Source organism: Taudactylus pleione, unplaced genomic scaffold, assembly GCF_031769625.1.
Source record: "Taudactylus pleione unplaced genomic scaffold, aTauple2 ptg000524l, whole genome shotgun sequence".
Lineage (NCBI taxonomy): Eukaryota > Metazoa > Chordata > Amphibia > Anura > Myobatrachidae > Taudactylus > Taudactylus pleione.
The window spans coordinates 1,839,109-1,852,103 of record NW_028284926.1 but is presented as its reverse complement, the minus strand read 5'-3'; the positions used below and the strand labels follow the sequence as shown (position 1 = coordinate 1,852,103).

The window sequence follows — 12,995 nt, the reverse complement described above, 5'->3', positions numbered from 1 at the left end:
AGTTTTTCCCACTCCGCAGGGCCCTCGCTATCATGCGGGTCTGACATGACTGGAAATTAAAATGGATAACTCCACCCAAAACTGAGCTGTAGTTCTTGGGTGGGAATAGACGAGTGATGTTAAATAGGAAATTGGCAGTTACCCGCTGTTTCCCAATCCGGCGGCCCTTGCCACGCCTCTAACAGGTGGACGGAGAAGATTCTTTACACCTTAACCCTTCAGTGGCTTTATAAGCAGCTTTTGCTTTTCTCAATTCTATATCGGCTTCCCCAAAATCAGCCAGATCGGAATTGAGTTTATTAGGCTCAGATATAATGAAAAATGGGATGTAATCGCAATGTCGGCAATCATGTCGACACCACAATGTCTACAGTTGTATCGAAATGTCGACAGACAACATGACATCCTTATAATGTTGACAGTTTCACAATGTTGATATGTGAAATCCTGATATTCTCTCTGTCGACAATAGGGTTAGGCTGCGGGATGGGAGGGTTAGGCACAAGCACTGAGGGGAGGGTTAGGGTTAGGCACTAGGGGGAGGGTTAGGGTTAGGCACCTTTGAGAAGGTTAGGCACAAGCACTAGGGGGAGGGTAAGGGTTAGGCACAAGCACTAGGGGGAGGGTTAGGTTTAAGCACTAGGGGGAGGGTAAGGGTTAGGCACAAGCACTAGGGGGAAGGTATGGGTTAGGCACTAGAGGAGGGTTAGGCACAAGCACTAGGGGGAGGGTAAGGCCCTAGGGGGAGGGTTAGGCACAGGCCTTAGGGGGAGGGTTAGGCACAGGCCCTAGGGGGAGGGTTAGGGTTAGGAACTAGGGGGAGTGATAAGGTTAGGCATTACGGGGAGGGTTAAGCACTTAGGGGAGGGTTAGGGTTAGCGGCAGGGATTATGTTTAAGAATAGGGGGGAGAATACTCACCGGAATGCGGCTCCATCAGGTGTCTCTTGCGCAACTGCTCTAGACAAGACAACCAAGACCTAGAAGCCACCGCTGGAAATGCAGCTGTCGGAACACAGCTAAGACACCGCTAGACCACCACGGATGGATTGTCAACAAGTGCTAAGCATGAAGATATTTGTACCGTGTCCACATTCTCATGTTGGCACGATGAATGTCGACCTCGTATACCACACCCAATAAAAATATTTTATTATGCATCAGGTCAGATAGAAGACAGACAAAACTATGTCTAGTAATAATTGAGAGAACATTTAAGAGGAGGGGAAAAGGAAAAGAAAAGAAAAAAGTTTTGTTATGTCAGAAAGTAAAATATTCTGTGTTTGCGTCTTTGCCAAACAACTATCCCAGATATGACCTAGGTTTGAGCGCTGCCCAGGACTTCACGGCGGTACCTGCCGCTGGCAAGCACTGTATCTCCTAATCTCACGGGCAGTCTGTGGACCAGCCAAGACATTTTCCCCCATGAATTATACTCGTGTCAAACAATCTTGTGAAGCAAAATGGAAAAATAGAGAGAGAGTGCTCCAGAGGGAGGAATTGTAAAAATGTTACTGGACTGAGAAGTACAGGCTTTTCATCTGGTGATAGATTAAAATACCATAAGAGATTTGGGTTAATGTAACGTGAGAATAATTAGGGAAGACAGGCATTTAAGTCAAGGAATTAGTTTATTAAGAGGTTTCAACCAACATCTGAATGTGTAAAATGACCAATGTGCTGTACATATATACGTTTAGAAGGAAGGTTAGAAAGTTTTTGGGTTCCAGGGCCGAATGATCTAGGGATGCCCAAAAACAATATAAAATGTGGAGGAACATGACAAGACATCGTATGGCATCGTAGCTCAGTACACATACATCTATCCAACATATAGCCGTGTTTGGTGTACCACGGGTGCTACTTCATACCAATTCCTTTGCGACAAAAATACTCTATTAGTGAATTAAGATGCAAAATTTATGGAAAAAAAGTACTCAATGTGTGTAAAAAAGGCAAAAAAGACATAGGTACAATATGAGTGACCCGCCCCAGGCCTCGCTATTATGATCAATCTGCTACTTTATATCAATTCCTTTGCAACATAAAATACTAATCCTAAGTACTTAGGGTCTGATTCAGTATGGATCGCAATTGAAACCGCAGATCAGTCGATGGTGCATACACCGCAGAGCGCATCGGCAGAATTACGCAGAACACAGTAAGCCATCACAGAGTGAGTGACAGGCAGTGAGCGTTTAGTGGGTGGTGACGGGGGAGTGCTCGGAGAAACGCAGGCGTGCCAGTCAGTTTGAACGCCCTAGCATGCCACTGTGCCACTGCGATGGCATATGCAGCTTGAGTACTTAGTACGTGCGACGACGTTAGCAATTTCTGAGTCAGGTCAGACCTGCTGTAATAGTGCATGATGTTCCTTGATGGGACCATTGTATACGCAGCACTGCGAGGTTATTACAGATGTGAGATAGCGGTAGTGGGCATCTCTATGCTGGCCGTGCAAAGGCTTTGAGATTGCAAACATTAGCATATTTTCGCAGCAGACCAGTGTGCGTGATCGCAGCAGCGATCGCAATAGTGGTCTGTGCTGAATCAGGCACTTATTATGCCGTTTGCCATTTAAGACGCAAAAAAAAAAAAAAAAGGCATGCAAGCACAGGAAACGCGACCCATGGTGCAAGTTCTAAAACATGCCGGGCGTCTCGCGTCACATGGATCTTGTATCTTGATTACTCACGGTTTTTACCAGTGGAAATCGATTTTCCTACAGTTCTGCTCTGGTCGAGTGTCCTAGTTTTTGATTTCTAAATTATGAGGGCTTTCAAATATAGCCGCAGACGCTAGATGCAGCGACAGCCGCCATTGTGGACTTAAAAACACCATTCATGAAAAGGCAGTTTAATAATTCTGGAGGAACCAGTGACTTAGTGACTGCTGGCCAAAGGGCAGCTTCCGCTGTGTACAGATGACAGGTGCTTTTTAGCTACATTGCACACCAAGGGGGCGCTTTAAGAGAGGAGGGGTGATGAGCATGTCACGCCCTACGTTCTCTGCACTCACTGGGCTTGCCTTACCTGACACTCCAGCAGCTGCTGGGGGCAGCCCACAGCCTCTCCCCTGCCGTCTGGCTGTTCGGTGACCCCATTCGACACAATGACACAAAAATAGCTTTTTTTATTTCACACGGCGCGGCCCGCACCCCACAAGTGAAGCCGGTGTATTATAGATACGCCAAAGGCACACAAAGAAGACATCGTCCAACCGTCCTGATTCCAGTAGGACAGACCCAATTTCAGGACCATCTTGCACATGAAAATATTTAGTTGCATGGAAAGGGAGTTGTTTAAGGGTCAGCCTAGCGCCACAAATATGATGTGACCACGCCATATTGCAATATGGCCGCACCACCTGTCCCAATAGATAGGATGGAAGCAAAACCATGGACTGTCATACCTTCCAACATCTAATGTGACTCATATGTAACGCAAGCCCTGTAATCTATAGCCTAATATTGAAAAGAAAAAAAAAAAAAGCAACAAGATAATCTACATGGCATTAGGTAACAAATCTGGTTCATTTTATTTTTATTTTTTTTCCATGGATCAGCTGAAAAAAATAAAATAAAAATGAAGGTTAGTCATTGGAGAGAAAAAAAGTCGGTGTAACACAGAACATAAGGGTGCACAGAAAACGCTGAAGGAAAAATAGCGCAAGCAGCCCCGGGGGGACAAAGCATTTATTTCAACAAAAATATAGAACATTTCCACTGTAAATGATATTTGTCAAAATGGTGACTGTCATTTGACAAATAAGAACCCGGGCCTGGGCGTGTTCCTTTTGATCATCCTTTGCGCTGCCTGAGCTCAACATAAAACTAATGGAGCATGGTTAGATTTGTCAGATGAACGATTTGAACTATGAACGATTTTTGACTGCATTAAAATGAATGGAATCGTCCAAATCTGACTGCAAACCCATCAGATGTCAGATATCATTATCTGACCATCGGGAACACGCATCGTTCAGACATGTCAGCTATGTCATATTTTCCTTCAGATATGAACGATTTTTTAAATAGTTATCGATCAGATCTGAAGAAAAATCTGACCGTGTGTATGCACCATTACTTCCAAGGATTCGCCTGGGCCGCGACTACACAACAAAGGTTTCATCAATCCTACTAAATAAGAATACTATAGTGTTATTAGGGGAGCAATACCATGTATGTCTGTATGTCAGGTGTAGGCTAGGGGAGATTGTTAAGCAAACTTAACAACCACAAAAAAAATTGCCCTAAAATATCGTAGAAAGTTCAAAACTATTTGCACTTTTTGATAAGCACAGAAATATGGCCCCTAGCTGTACATCTATAGATAAAAATTACCAAAAACCAGAATGAAATACAGATTTTAAGAGGCCAACAGGAGACACATTACACAGCCAGGTGTCATCACACTACGAGGTTTGTAGTTTTCAAAAGTACAATACCGCTCACTGCAATAATGTATTGTATGGACTTCTAATTTTACACACGCCCCTTATACATCACAGACACACACACACACGCCCCTGCCCCTTATACATCACACACATACACGCCCCTTATACATCACACACACACACTCGCCCCTTATACATCACACACACACACGCCCCTTATACATCACACACACACGCCCCTTATACATCACACACACACACACCCCTTATACATCACACACACACACACACCCCTTATACATCACACACACACACACACCCCTTATACATCACACACACACACCCCTTATACATCACACACACACACACACCCCTTATACATCACACACACACACACACCCCTTATACATCACACACACACACACACCCCTTATACATCACACACACACACACACCCCTTATACATCACACACACACCCCTTATACATCACACACACACACACACCCCTTATACATCACACACACACACACACCCCTTATACATCACACACACACACACTCCCCTTACACATCACACACACTCCCCTTACACATCACACACACACACTCCCCTTACACATCACACACACACACTCCCCTTACACATCACACACATACACACCCCCCTTACACATCACACACATACACACCCCCCTTACACATCACACACACACACACTCCCATTATACATCTCACACACACACTCCCATTATACATCACACACACACTCCCATTATACATCACACACACACTCCCATTATACATCACACACATACACGCCCCTTATACATCTCACACACACACACTCCCATTATACATCACACACATACACGCCCCTTATACATCACACACACACACACACTCTCCCCTTATACATCTCACACACACACTCCCCTTATACATCACACACATACAGGCCCTTATATATCACACACACGCCGTATTCTGAGCGCTGGCATCTCGATGGTAACTACATCCCGTGCAGTGTGGGGCTATGTGCTCACCCTGCACCCATTATAAATAAGCCTATGCCTTATCGGCTACAAAATAAGACTCCTGATAGATTATTGGTTCAAGATGAATGATCTTCAGATTAACAATCTTGATGAGTTGAGGGCCCTGATTCGGCACAGATCACAATTGCAACCGCGTATTATAGACGCCCGATTGTTGTTGGTGACGGGGGAGTGGTTGTAGAAGCGCAGGCGTGCCAGTCCATTTGAACGCCGTTACATGGGCATAAATTAACCACTGCGACGGTACTTTACCTCTCTTCACTTTATCTCTCTCCAATCTTTGATAAACTTCCCCCACACGTTGGCTTTCGTGCACTAAAGATTTTTGCCGATTCCTTTTTTGATTTTTTTTTTTCATTATATATGTATGGGCTAATTCTGAATCGGAAATAACTTTATACAGACGCAAGCAGCGAGTTTAGCGTACAGCGCTGGCACAGATGAGAATTAACGTATTGTGTGCATCTCTGAACTATTCACAGTTAGAATATGGATCAGTCTATCTGTAAAATGGGTGTTACGGGGCAGAAATTGAGCGGCGACAATCTGCTCACACAGTGCGGTTTTTATATTGTGGGCGTGTAGCTAGAGCGCCGTGCGTACAGCAATATGGAAACACATTACAGGCGGATATTTTGCACCCAGCTTGGGGCTGGTGCAAGTGCCAATACTAAATGGTGATGCCTGCGGATGGAGAGACAGCGGGCGGACCAGTTTCCCGCTTGAAGTCGCAATAGAGACGAGGATGATGTACCATCCAATCAGCTCCTAACTGTCACTTTACAGGCGGCGTTTGAAAAATGACAGTTAGCAGCTGATTGGTTGGTACTTTATCTCTGTCCACATTATCGCTCTTCAAGGCTTAGTACATAGACCCCATAGAGGCCCATTCAGAGCTACAATCAAAGCTGCCATGTTGAATGCTTTAAAAAAAAAAGCTTTGGATATCTCCCTCCGGATCTATGCTGCTGCACCGTCCCCATACATCCGCCGGCGAGAAGAGCCGCCGACGCTATCAGTGCAGATTTGAACCAGCCCTATGCCAAGTGCAAGAGATCGGTCTGTAATTGGGAATGTAGTCAATAAGTCAACAATTACAATGTCGACACCACACCATTGACAGTCATGTCGTCTACGTTGTTGGACAGGCAACACGCTGACATTCTCAATGTGAAATGTCGATATTGGGGTTAGGCTACGGCCGGGCAGTGTTAGGCACTAGAGGGGTAGGGGAGGAATACTCACTGGAGCATAAGATGTCTGACCCGGACGTGGCAGTCACATGACCACAGGGACTCGGAAGACGCAATGGAGCACCTGCCGCTGGCAGGAGCAGGTAAGTGACCACAGGTCTACCAGGAAAGATACGCCGACATTTCATCAATGTCTACGTTATGGTTTAGTATCGACATTATAACCATGTCAACGTGATCAATTTTGACACTATGTCTATCCACATATACCACACCAATTGTCGGATCTTTGTGTATACTCAGCTCTGGATAGGCCGCAATTCCATTTGCACGCCCACGGCAAAACGAATGCTGAATGACACCCAGCTTACACCCATTCAGTGGAGATACGGCCGACTTCCATGCTAATCTAAATAGCCCAGAAATTGGCGTAAGTTCTCCTATTTCAACCTCCTCAAGATCATGCGCAGTGTGTAAAGTCACAGAAGCCGCCAACTTTTGTGTGCGATTCCGAATCAGGCCCATAATGCCGTACTAAGACGTAATCACTACAGCCACATATCCGCTGACAGCCTGCTGATGGAGATGATGGGAATTATGGTAATTGCTTAAATTAACAAATTCTAGGCATTGAGAACTGGTTTTGCCTTTCAACTAATTGCCGCTTTAAATCTAATGAGTATCTCGCTGGAATCACACCGGCTCCCGCAAAGCACAGGCTGTTACATTTGGCCCTAGATTTAGGTTTAAAGTCCAGAACCGGCTTTTGGGAATCCCAAATCTTAAGGCCAAGTATCCGACCATACAATGACCACTCAGTCATTAGACAACAGCTGTCCATTATCAGACACTTCTCTTACCTCCAGGGCAGTGTCTCACGGCCATTTTACATCTTCTAGACTCAGCGATGGTTGGGCAAGGGATTGTGTCCTTTGCTGGCTTCTTCACAATCTGCCGTGTCCTGGTTTCCAGGCCCCATTTAAACCCACATGTTCTGTTATTTCTACTGCATGTTCCCCACTCACTCCAAGGTCCCACCTCGCATCCATCTGGGAAATGGAAAAGAAAAAAAAAATTTGATTGTGCCATTAACAAAATCAGGACTAACCAGGCATCAGTTGTCAAAGTAGAACCTCACCAGCAATAAGCTGAGCATCAGTCCAGCTGTACGGACTTAAACATGGCCTGCAAGTATTTCACAGATGTACTCCTCAAGTTCAAGGTGGACCAAGAATGTGAAGAAGCCGTTACTATAAAGGAGAGCTTTCACTTACCTACGCACTCCATAGTATCATCCAGTGGAGCAAATCCCTCCGGACATTCCTCAAAGCATCGCCCCTTATGAGAGTAAAAGCCAGCTTTACACTTTGTACAAAAATCTCTGCTAAAACAAGAGTCACAATTCTCGATTCTGCACCCTAAAAAGAGAGGAGATAACAAAAAATTCTAAAATTATTTCACTTGTAAAAAATCTACCTGATAATATTACTTTAATGTTGATAAAACTTTTGCAGTTTATCGGTTTCATAGACACATGGATAACTTGTGCAGGCCTTTCATAGCTATTAAAATCTAAAACAGAATAATCAGAACAATGCTTCATATCTCCCAGCATCAAATTTGGCCACTTGTCCAGGTTGGTCCAAATGCTCTAATTTTGGACTTTGTATGACCCTTTTACAAAATGCGTTGCATCTTATTAGATTTTCAGTCAATTGGTCTTAGCGATTGGCAGAGCTTTTATCATCATTTACCGAAGCATAAAACTGCTCCCTGAACACCATAATGGCCAATGCACAGACCACAACTGCGATCTCTGACCAATAAAAACAAACAAATTCACCCAATTATGTAAATACCTGGTGAAATGCGTGGAAATATGCCAGAGAAGAAAGGCATGTCATAAAAATTGCAGGAGGGTAAGTACTAGCCAATAAATAACATAACATATGAGACATCCAAATAAATAAAAAATGTGGAAAACTCCTTAGTGGAAAGTTCCACCACCAATTACCTTTATGCTCCGTACAGGTCACCATAGCCAGAGAAAGAATACCCCAAACAATAACTAGTTCATTGGAAAGCAGGACATGAGGGAGGATGCCCATCTACCCCCAGATGGTGGTGGTGATGTACCAAGCTCTGGAAAGTGATATATTGGAGAGTGATAAACTACCAGCCACTCAGCTCCTAACTGCCATGTTACAGGCTGTGTATAAAAAGGTATGCGGTCAGGAAGCCAGACTGAAATCTCGGCATGGGACTAATGATAGGTGAGAAAATCCCGACGCCTATCATTATCCACCCGATGAAATCCCGATGCCCGGCATACCGAACGAAGATAAGCCGGTCGCTGGGAGGGGACAACCTCGGGGTAGAGGGTTAGGTACCCTCGGGGGGAGGTTGGCATTGGGCACTGCTAAGGGAGGGTTGGGGATAGTTAAAATACTTACCCTGTTGGGATCATCAGTCTTCTGCCTTCCGGCGTCGGTATTAAATCCGGCGGGCTTATGTCCAGCAGTATGTCATACAGATTCCATTTGAAAAATTACAGTTAGGAGCTGATTGGTTGGTACTAGTTTATCACTGTCCAATTTATAATTTTCCAGAGCTTAGTACATCTGCCCCAATTTCTTCACAGATGAGGAAAGGGACCATCTTTGGTGCTCAGTTACATATTAGTACTTGCCCTCATGTTCCAAGACTATCTGTTCCTTCACTGGGATCTATAAGCCACATATCTCTCTCAACTGTCTCAATTTATATACAGGACAGTCCTGACAGCATTTTTTCCTGACTACTAGAGTCAGTGAGAGGGGATGTGGGGGGGGGGGGGGTCTAGAACTCCAGAGGTGCAGGGGGGGGGCATGGCTTTGCCCTCATTGTGACACATGGACCACACTTGTCTTAAATCTAAATCTAAACTTGGAATGTTGGGGGGTATGGATGCAGGAGGCAGATCTAGATCTCTAACTACCCTTGAGTAAGAGAGCAGCATTGATGTCCAAGGGAGACATTTAGTGTGACTTTGGCACAGGTAACTGAATAAATGGTAACCCGTAGCGGCCACATATTTGCTTTCAGTTTCTAGGTTAAAAAAAAATAATAATCTTTTTGCTACCCAGCCGTTCCTACACAGCTTTTTCCTAAAGGGCTCAGTTTTCCTTTATGCACAATATAAATTTTTTCTGTAAAAGAAAATACTATATTATTTATCAGGCAAAATGCGGACAGCGAGTATGGATGAAATGAACACACACTTAAAGACAAATAAAAAAATAGGGAACCATTAAAAAAATAAAAAAATATATATATTATATTATATTCTTTGGAAAAGATGAAAGAAAAATGAGCGTGTGTTTACCTGGGAGAACAACGGGCGCGCACATTATAAAAGAGGTGCATTATGGGAAATATGTGGTTAATTTCTGAAACACAATATTTGGCATCAATGCAAATCATCCACAGGCGTATGGCGTTACAGCCGCGTGCATTTGGAACTCATTTCAGACGGCACAATCCTTGCTCTCTTGGTCAATTGCATAAATCATTCTGGTCTCATTGTGTCTGAGAAATATAGAACTTCTGAAATAACCATTTGCAAATTCCCTGAGGCTTTTTCCAAATTTAAAGATTTTTTTTATTTTTATTTTTTTTATTTTATATAAAGCAGTCAAGGTCAACTGGGAAATATATACGGGCAAAGATATATGCATTTTATGCTGTAAAGGAGCCTTTGTTCCAAACATTTTTATTTATTTATATTCGTGGGTCAAGTAGAGTCACTAGCATTTGCCTAAAGGAAGCCACATTGATAAACTCCAGTAACCATTATGATTTTTGAGACCTTAGAAGCACCTTAAAAAAAAAAAAAATAAGTGTAAATCTAATGTATTCTGCAGATGAACTGTGCAGCTAATGCTCAAAAGCCAGTGGTTCTCTAACAGGTCAACCAGAAAACATGGCCTGTTGGGGATACATGAGGATAGGAGTTGAGAACCACTGCCCTAGGAAATGGTAAAATGGAAAAAAATTAAATTAGGGCAAGCTTGTAAAATGTATGGTATGGGGCTCAAAGTAGTACAAAGAGTTAATTCAGACTGTACTTGGGCAGACACCAGACCTTCAGCAGCATCACAAGTTCCTGTATTAGGGACTAGCAGATGTACCCAGTATCACCTGGGTAGACCTTAAATATTTACAGTTTCCACTTCCATCTCACCTCTCCGCATTAATCCTTCACCTCTATAGTAATGCATCACTGCTATAGTAAGACATTACCTTCCCTCACCTGTGTAGTAACACATTCCACTCCCTCGCCCATATTGTAACACTTTAGAAATTCCCCTCCCTCACTGTTGTAAAAATACAATCCCTCCCTCACACCTGTAGTAACATTTTACCCTTACTCACACCTGTAGTAATTTATTCCCCTCCCTCACCTCTGTAATAACACATTATCCCTCCCCAGGGGCAGAACTATGGGAGACAATGGAGGCGCCTGCCGCCAGGCACCAGCACTGAAGGGGCACCTCCTCCATTGCCCACAATGTATTCACCCCACTTAGGGCTGTAAATATGTACCTGGAGTGTACAGTCACGGCTACGCAGTACATGGCACCTCTTCCCGGCACCTGAGAAGTTACGATAACCATATACTAGTGGAGGGTTCCGTATCAGACCATCAGATGCTGCTTATGTCTATCTATAGCCGGTCCTAGCTCATTGATGTCGCTGTTCCTCAGCAGCAACTGTTGCCAGTGTGACTCTGGCGCCTTCCCTCACCCACGACTCCCCATCCCACTCCTCCCTGGTGGCAGCTCTAGCCGCGGACCTGAGTATAAGCACGGCTGCAGATCTTCCAGGAGCTGGATGTCAACAAGGATGCACCAGACGGAGCTGCAGGAAAGAGGGAATGGGAGGCGGGGGCCTGGGGCACCAGTGACTGAGTTGGTGGCAGATCTTTGGTGGAACAACTTCTCGGCATGTGAAGCAGTTGGCAGTAGACTGGGCATTTTGTGATTTGTAGTTCCACCACAGTAGCAGTCTTACAGTATCTTGACTCAAACTCAGTGCTCAAAGCCCCCACATCAGGTGGTTTTCCCCTCTATCTGGGGTATCAGGAGGGCTCCCCACCCACATCAGGACGACTCTGAGCCTCATGCTAATTGCACTATACAGGTCACTATCTTATCTGTGACTAACGCATAGCTGTATATACTCGAAAAAGGGGGGGGGGATATCCTGCAAATTTACTTTAGTAAATAGGCCTAATCAAAACAAATTCACATGTTCTATATTAGTGTTTTTGTGTACATAGATAAATAGATACCATATTTATTTTCCCTTTTTTATAACTTGCCTCCAGGCATCTGGGATAAACTTACGCCACTGTCCCCACTCCAGTAGTAACACATTTCCCTCTCTCACCTCTGTAGTAACACATTCCCTTCCCTCACTATACAAATAGGGGAGACACACCAACTGCCAGTGATGTTTGGCAGCACTTGGGGTGACTGTTGGTGTTTGACTAACTCATCGTGGCTGTAGCACAGTTCAATATTCAGTCAGGACATTGCACATGGGGAGGAAACATTTCAGCCTTTTTCACCCCCTTAGGAGTTGACTTTCGAATAATCCCTTTTAGTGGGCACCTACATCATGGAAGGTATATTCTCCCCGATTGGGTGTTGATGAGTCAGTCAGTAAGACAGGACATATGGTCAGAACCAAACGTGAGCCTTGAAAAACCGGTGGCAAGCACTCAAGAATCTGGCATTGCCCTTTGCCAATGACGACACCAGCAATTAGGGTTCAAAGATGCTTTTCAAGTGCCTAAGCGCTGTTTGTATGTAGAAGTCAGACAAAGGCCTCACGGCCAAGCGCCGACTTGCGGAACCCATGTCTCCTGCATATATGAGGAAGCCTACATTTGGTGACCTATCTACTGGCAGGAGGTTCATAGTGATAGGGCACCTCACACAGCTACGTTATCCTAGATATTGTACCAAGGTTGTTTGGGGCATACATGCAATGCCACAATTACCAGCATTACAAAGTGGATGCGGGGCCGCGATGACACGATTCACATCATCAAGCCACCTGAACCACCAAATTCACTTGGGAAGTGGGCAGTAACAGGGGGTCTCCGGGAGACTTGGCTACTTTCCCAGCACCCAGGATGACCACCCAAGATTCGCTAAAGTAGGAAAGTGTGGTTAGTGGATGTGGCGGAATCTAAATCCAGATATCTTGTAGGTTGAACCAATATTCAAGAGAATGCAGCCAGTGACATCACATCATTAGTAACTCTGAAACCAGAGGACTGTATTCTTGTAGCTATTGGTTAA

At 44.4% G+C, this 12,995-nt stretch overlaps 1 protein-coding gene across 2 annotated transcripts in view; it reads right to left on the bottom strand.

The window, feature by feature from the left end:
• The window catches only part of RSPO2 (R-spondin 2), a 138,482-nt gene that overhangs the window by 25,298 nt on the left and 100,189 nt on the right, over window positions 1–12,995 (bottom strand). For both annotated transcript variants that reach the window (XM_088450783.1, XM_088450784.1), the window contains exons 4-5: window positions 7,920–8,063; window positions 7,506–7,694 (exon numbers count right to left, since the gene is read on the bottom strand). In XM_088450783.1, coding sequence (XP_088306909.1) covers window positions 7,506–7,694; window positions 7,920–8,063 — 333 coding nt within the window. The remainder of the gene's footprint in view (window positions 1–7,505; window positions 7,695–7,919; window positions 8,064–12,995) is intronic.